The sequence below is a fragment of the Micromys minutus genome, assembly GCF_963924665.1.
Source record: "Micromys minutus genome assembly, chromosome: 10".
Taxonomy (NCBI): domain Eukaryota; kingdom Metazoa; phylum Chordata; class Mammalia; order Rodentia; family Muridae; genus Micromys; species Micromys minutus.
This window is the reverse complement of record NC_137979.1, coordinates 18819781-18827782: the sequence shown is the minus strand read 5'-3', so window position 1 is coordinate 18827782 and position 8002 is coordinate 18819781. Positions and strand designations below refer to the sequence as shown.

At 46.9% G+C, this 8002-nt stretch overlaps 1 protein-coding gene across 1 annotated transcript; it reads right to left on the bottom strand.

The window, feature by feature from the left end:
* Positions 1–5563: 5563 nt before the first annotated feature.
* TMEM238L (transmembrane protein 238 like) lies at positions 5564–5803 on the bottom strand (the record flags this gene model as incomplete). Its single annotated transcript, XM_080922505.1, has 1 exon — positions 5564–5803. The coding sequence occupies one exon, from the start codon at positions 5801–5803 to the stop codon at positions 5564–5566; it is 240 nt and encodes a 79-aa protein (XP_080778631.1).
* Positions 5804–8002: the final 2199 nt, after the last annotated feature.

Sequence of the window (8002 nt, the reverse complement as noted above, 5' to 3'; positions counted from 1 at the left end):
AAACATTGATAGTATGGTGGAATAGAATAACCACAGTCTCTGGAGTCTGGTTCGGAGAGTCTTAATGTTCCTCCCCACGTCTTCTTTCTCCCCCCGTCTCTGCAGTCTCCCCCTTTCCTCTGCTTCTTCTCATTCTAGAAAAATCTCATCCATTGGCAGAATTGAAGACCTTTCTCCAGCTCCATGTCTGATCTCTGTTCTGAACCACGCAGTGCACAACCCAACCCCAGTTAGGTAGTCTTGCTCATGTGTTACATCTGCGCTTACATCTGTCCCTTCTCAAGAGAAAAATGAATCATTTGAATTCAACATGGCTCCTCCTGACTTCTCTTGTTCTGGGAGTGATGACACTTTTTGAGCCTTTGTCACAGCCTGTCCCTGAAAGAAAGCAGGACAGGCCCATTTTGTTAGGATGTCTCCGTGTTCCGGCTCACCCCCATCTTATAGCAGTCATTCCGCTCCGAACTTTTGTTACTCAGAACTTGCGCTTTCTGGGTGTTCTCTCCATCCCTGAACCTTTACCTTCCAACTCGTTTCATCCATACTGCTAAGTAACCCGTCCTGGAGCATGGTGTGGGGTATGACCATTCTCCAGTCTGTGATGGGACATCCCCATCACACCAAGGACCAGGAGCCTTACTAAGTGTTAAGAGTCCTAGATGAGATATGTGTGTGTGTGTGTGTGTGTGTGTGTGTGTGTGTGTGGGTGTGTGTGGTATGTGTATGTATACCTCGAGCCATATATGTATACATACACACACCCACACCCACCCACACACACACACACACACACACACACACACTTATGTTTAGCCTCCCTAAGCCCTTTTATTATTTACTCTCTGTAGCCTTCCTCTTTCCAGGCTAACCTGGCCTCTGCTTTCTTTAGCTGTCAAATTCTTATCTGTCTCTCAGGGCCAGGTCAGACATCTGAATCACCAACCCCCACATAAATTCTTGTCCAGATACACAGACCTTGCTTCCAGCCAGGGGCTCTGTGCTCACTCCAGCTTTCAGAGCCTCTGCAAGACTGGGCTTATCTCCTGGAATGCATTTTCCTGTGTTCCTCTGTGAAACAGTGTGCTCTTGTAATCTCTCTCTCCTTAGAAATCCCTGGAGAGACTTGAGAGGAGCTTGTTGTTCACACAGCCCTAGCACTGTGTCTGCTCCAGGAACGGGCTTGCTGAACAATTGTGGGTGGCCTTTTACCCAGCTAACTAACCTTTGAGCAGACATAGCAGCAGCGTGGGCAGAAAAGAGAGGTTACCTATTTGAAAAAGTAAATGCAGAGGAACAAGTTTCATTTTCCATGGCTCGGGGTCATAAGCCTTGGATATCTCTTGGTCTTGATAGCATCATTGTGGGCGTGCTTGTCTTTGTGGGTGATAGTTTCATGATGGGTGTGTGCAAGTGTGAGGGAAACCATAGGGTGGTAAGTGATAAGATTAAGGTCTTTATGAGGGAGTCACACTAGTGTATACATTGACTATCTACATACAACGGGGAAGGGATGTATCTGTGTATGTGTAGTGTATGCATGTATCAATATGAGAAAGGAGGTAATTTGAGTGCATGTATGTTTGTTGAGTTGTGGGATGTGTGTTGTAGAGGCCAGGGAGTGTATACGTGTGTGTGTGTGTGTGTGTGTGTGTGTGTGTGTGTGTGTGTGTGCGTTCGAGTGGGTTTGAGGATAGGGATTATCTTAAATTTGCAAATGGACAAGAGTCTTTACTTGACTTTGCCTCGGGGCTTATCTTTATGGGACCTGCCCAAGAAGTAAAAACAAATAAAAATAAAATGAAGCAAACTGTCCTTGGAAACACAGTGGCCAAGAGATAAAAACTGAAGCAAAGAGGTCTGTCTCCCTTTGTGCACTGTTGGGCTATAAAAAGGAGTCAGTCATCCTGAAACCTCCTGGGCAGCCTATGATATGAGGTTTAACACCAGTTGCCCTCGTACCTCTGGAGAACCAACACACTGCAGAGCAAGGACTGGCAGAGCCACCAGGAGCATGACCTCCTTAACTCTGGGGCAGGGTGGAGCAGGTCCTATCTGCCTCATCTGGCGCAGTCTCTGAAGGATGTGGGAGGGGATGGGGCATCGGGCTCTGAACTCAGGAGTCTGCCTCCTTTTCCTCTCATTCTGATTGCTGAGAACTGGCTAAACCAGTTACAATCGGCCACGAATCATAAATAAAGTTGGCGATTATACTGAGGCCAAAGGTTGCAGAATGCGAGGGTATTGGCACCAATCATCTTGGAGAGACAGTGTTGGACACCAAAGGAAATGTCCACAGATAGCACTAATGTGTGCTTTAGTGGTAAATGTGCTGAAAACGCAGTGCCCTGCATGAGTGGAGCATGTGTGAAAAGGGGATCTGGGTTCCAGCCCTCTCTCTCCACCTTGTACTGCCCCCTTGAGGGATCTTTCAAGTGTACTACCTGATCTAAGCTTCCATCATAAAGGGAAAGAGAGCAATTTGTCCAAAGTCACAGGATAGCATGTAGCATGTAGCATGTAGTGAGTGAGCGGCCTCCGGGGCAGTCATGCTAAGCTGTCACTCTGGACTACTCCACTGCAGGGAATAATGGAGGGAGAAGTTGATGGTGACCTGGTGGCTTTGAGGGCCTCCCACACACAAAGTCTGAAGACCAGAGAAAGTGCTGTTGGAAGGACTGTGTTCCACAGAGAACACACCAGGTAGCCCCTAAATCTGAAAATCCAGCCGAGTCTGGCATTTGGGAACAGCATCCATTCCCATTGCTTCTGCAAAGAAACCTAAACACCCTTTTTAATACTGTGTACTGCCTTAAGAGTTAGCCATACTGAGAATGTTACTTAACGGTAGGGCAATTGCTTACGTGCATGAGGTCCTGGTTCATTCCCCAGCACCACATAGGCAGAATTAACGACAATTTTTCAAGAGTGTCTATCTGAAAGGAAGAGTCCCAAGAGCTAGGAATATAGCCTTGTGGCAATTTTTGGTATTCAAAAATCATTATGTTTAATCTATACACATCAAGAAAACTCTGTTTCCATGTTACAATCTGTTCTACATGTACTTTATGCTTATGATAACTAGTGGGATTTCAATGCATGCTATCAAACCTCTAAAAGAATTGGCAAAATGCTTTTAAAAATCTGTACATGTATCTCTCTTCTTTAAATAAAGTTGTAAGGAATAAAAAGAAAGAAAGAAAGGGTCCCCCACTGTCCCTGGTCAGCTGGCAGCTTGGTGACAGGGGCTTGACTGAGTGCCTTTTGCCTTACTTGATCACTATCAGCTACATCCTTCAAGGTTGAAGTCATGGCTGACTTATTATCTACTGCTTTACAGACTTGGAGAGAGGTATGGAGAAAGGAAGTAACTTTCCCTAGGTCACACAGATAGGAAGGCACAAACAGGTTTCAAACAATTCTTATCCCTCTCTGTGCTGCAGCTAGGGTGATCTTTTAGAGACAGACTCAGTTAAATCCTTACAAATCCTTGCTTATAAAAAAACCCAACAGAGCCAGTTGGTGGTGGCGCATGCCTTTAATCCCAGCACTCTGGAGGCAGAGACAAGCAAATCTGTGTGAGTTTGAGACCGGCCTGGTCTATGGAACAATTTTCAGTACAGCCAGGGCTACAAAGAGAAGGCTTGCCTAGAAAAACAGACAATCCATCCAACGGTAACTTATTTTCATTAAAGGAATGACCAACATGTTTAAGAAGTCCCTTGGAGTCTGTGCCAGACCGCGCTTCTGACTGCTGCAGACCTCCACCCTTCCAATCCTCATTCTTAGTCCTCCATTGCCTCCTTTTAGACATGTGCCTTACCCAGTCCCTCTCCCGAAACCCTTTCCCCACTGGTGTTCAGCCTGCTGTCACCCTGAGCAGCCAGTGACTCCCCCACCTTCCAGGTCGGTTTCCCTGTTGGAAGGTCCCTTCTTTCCCAGTCCTCTGCTCACTTCCTTATAACACTGCTGTTAGTCTGACTGTGTCCCTCACTTGTCAGTGAACTCTCTGACCCGATCATTACAGCATCTCTGGTACCTCAACCCAGAGCCTGAATCATTCCCATGGTGCGACAGGCACATTGGAGCCTTGCTTGCTTCAAAGCTTCATGATATAAAGAATGAACTGATTCTTAGCATGACCAACTTGGAGGGTCAACCATGAGTTCCATGAATCCCAACTTTGGATTCCAGGTAAGCTTATTTACTCAGGCTACATGTCTAACAATAACACTTCATGAGAACCCAATCGGTTACCATGAGCCTTTCCCATCTTCCTCCTTCTGGGCTTTTTAGTGAGAACAGAGAATGGTCTCCTTATTTCTAAGGTTAAAAATGCAGAGGCTCAACATGTCGTCCACCCATGGTCAGCCAACTAAGGGACATGGAAGCCTGGTGTAGACCCTGTGGGGATCCTGATGTCTCCTTCCCTCCATCATCTATCTTGTACTCAACCTGCTTCTCTCTTCCCGCAGCTCTGAGGGCCAGATGTAATCTCTAATAAAAGATAGACTAGTATTTCCTTCCTCTGTCTCAGCAAGAACCTTTGCTCCCTTGCTTCCTGATCAAAGGGGCGTGCCAAGCCGCATCTACCTGCAGGTCCCAACCCATGTTGGGGGGAGGGTATGAAGACTGACTACTGCTCCTCTTTCAGTTCCTGGAGAAGAGTTGCTATCTAACTTTGGGTTGTAAGGGTCAGCTCATTGCTGTCTTTTTGGCTTCCCCTCGGTGTCAAAGTCTGACAGGTAGCGCTTACGTTGTTCCATGCAGTCAACTGAGCCACTTGCCTGGCTGCAAATATGACATGGCCAGTGAAAACTCATGCCAGTCTCTAGACTTCAGGACCACTGAGGCTGGTCTGGGCATGCGTGTTGGATACACTAGTCTTTGTGAGGAGCAGGGCAGGGGTACCGGCTGAGGGAAACAGGCTCTGTCCCACCTGTCGGGTTCATGGGGAAAGCAAGAGAGAAAGACCATTCTGGATGGTTCTGCTCTGCTTGCTTCCACACAGCCCAGCTCACATACCTCCAGGCATACACAGCTATTAGCAGCTACTGGGAACTTTCCATACTTTTCCCATAGTGCTCCCTTCACCCTTCTGAACAACAGAGTCATGATGGGCTTTTTTTGTCCTATGTTCTATATTGAGGGGATAATTTGTGTGTGTGTTTGTGTGTGTGTGTGTGTGTGTGTGTGTGTGTGTGTGTGTGTGTGTGTGATGGCAAGTGGAATAATTGTGGCCCATTAGAGGAAGAAGGAATAGTAGAGGAAATGGTCCCTAAAAAAAGAAAGCATCCATTTCATATTGTTCTGGTTCATCTCCCACACTACATTAACCTGAGCCTACACCTCTAGAATCCTTGGCTGAGGAACAGTCATCCACCCACTTGCCCATGCAGTCCTGGCCTGTCCCAGCCAGTCTGAGCATTCCTCATTACCTTGCTAGGCTGGTCTCAAGTGCACTCACCTGGTCTTAGTGGAGCATTCTGTGTGGGGGGCTTCGTGTCCAGGGTCCTCAGGTTCACAGCTGCATATGCTACCTGCATCTCTCTTGTCCACGGCTACACTATAAGTCCAGCTTTTCAAGAGGTACCTCAATATTGAAGGAATACCAGGCAAGCCAGAACAGTAGGCTTAGAGCCAGGATCAAAGCTCCTGTGTAGACCAAGAAGTCCCAGTAGTTTAGCGTAGCAAAGATCCCCAGCAACAGAAGGATCAGGCCCACGGCATCGATCAAAAGAGCCACAATGAGGAAAAATACACAATGCCCGAGATGGCATCTTGTACAAGGTCTACCCAGGAGCATTGCCCAGGAGCAGCGGGAGGAACCCAGCTGCACTCCTGGGGATGATTTGCATGGGAGGTGGCAGTCCTGTGCTGTCTCTCCCTCTGGGTGTGAGCGAATGCATGAGCTGGTGCGTCTTGGAACAAGAAGGAAGTACACGTGGGTCCTCCTTTATGAGCACAGCAGCCAGTGGGGCAGGATATTTCTTAACTGTTTCACGGTTCAGGAATGATCCCAACCCAAACAGTATGACATCACTGTTCGTTGGACTGGGCATTGCTGGGATAAGCAAGGCTATGTGGCTGAGACGTGTGCCTTGGGTGGATTTGCGGTCAGAGGTCCTGTGATCCTGGAAGAGGATACCTTCCTTATTTTGTGATGTGGGAGCCAGACAGCCTGGAGGCCCTGAATATCTGAGAACAGTGTGTATACCTACTGTGGTAGAGCAAGGCTTCCCTCCTCTTATGCCTTTTGCTCCACTCTTCCCAGTGGGAAATGGAGGGCTTTAAAAACTAATTACATTTATTCTTTGTTTGTTTCTGTTTAGGATGCATTCTAAATTCTCTCATCCCCTACCCTCTGCTCTCTCTAACCCCCTTGTCACCCCTCCCCATATGGGCAAGAGTCTGTTGACACCTGTAGTTTTTGAAATGATCCTGTGAGAGCTGCTCCTTCAGTACCAGCCAGTGCTGTGTTTGCCTTGGAGTTCTGAAGGATGTGAGTTCCCTAAGGTGATAGACAGGAAAGATCAGAGATAATGGGGAGTTGAGAAGGCCAGGAGAGGAGAAGGTGAGAAGGCTTTCTTGCTTCTGCCTGCATTGTATTCAGTGCGGGCCAAAGGTACTTCCCAGGAGTGAGCCCAGCTCTCTACGCATGCTCCAGCACTTCGTCTGCCTCACACTGTTTTCCACATCAACTAGTTTTTGGATTGTTTCATCTCCCATGATGCCAATCTGCCCATACAGCTACTGTGATCATTCCTGAAAACGTATGGATGCGATCAAACAGGTAAGTTTTATCACGATGGTTACTTACAAGATGAGTACAGTGATGGTCACATGAGAAAGTGTATGGCACCAGCCTCTTAGCAGAGGTACACAGGTGGGTATCTGTTTCCATTCAGGGGGAAGCCTCAGATGAGGTACAGACCCTTTCTGAGCCCCAGATAGATGAAGCAAATCATTTCTATTTTCCATTTTCCCCAAAGAATGAGAATAAACAGGAGGTTCACATTAGTTCACCTACTTTCCTATGTATAGAATACACTTGGAAGGGAGAGAAACTCACAGGAAACATGCTGGACAAGGAGCACCACACAGAGGTTTCAGGATCCAAATCACCTTAAGATTATACCATAGCCAGGTAGACAAGTTCGAGTTTCTCAGAGAGAGAACTGTCTGAGTTATGCCTCTGGTCCAACATGGCATTCTTCCTGGTGTATCCTCAGAGGTTGTTCACCCATGTGGAATGCCTTCTTTAAAGGGAAGCCATGGCTCTTTCAATTTGTTAGCCAGCTTTGTATATGAGAGTCTTGAGAAGACAATTAGTGGGCAGTGATGGCAAATGAAACCCCCACTGTGGCTGTGGCTGTGGCTGTGCATGGCATAACTTACTCCTTCTTTCACAGTCTCTCTCTGTCTCTCCATCTCTCCATCTCTGTCTCTCTGTCTCTCTTTTCTACATGCTGGAAAATCCCTTGGTCTTGGTCCACCAGGATGGTTAGTCAATGAACTGTTATCTCAAATGCCATGGCAAAGAAAGCTAGTAATAGGGAAGCTCCACACTGCCCTATTTCTGGCCAGCTTTGCTCTTTGTACACCCTGGCTCTATGTATCTCCTCAATAGTTGTGGAACTACAGCTGTCCCTCAGTATCTATGATGATGAGGTTTAGATTTCTGGAAGATACCAAAACCAAGCCCCCTGTACAAATAGGTTTAGTGTTCTTATGGCATCTGTAGATACTCTCTCTATACTCCGGCAGTTTTCAGCCTTCCTAATGCTACAAACCTTTAATGAAGTTCCTCATGTTGTGATGACCCCCCCCAACATTAAAATTATTTTGCTGCTGCTTCATAACTGTAATTTTGCTACTGTTATCCGTGTTTTCCAATGATCTTAGGTGACCTCTGTGAAAGGGTTGTTCAACCCCCAAGAGGGTTGCAACCCATAGGTGGAGAGTTACTGCTTTAAGCCATCTCTAAATTACTCCTAATATCCAA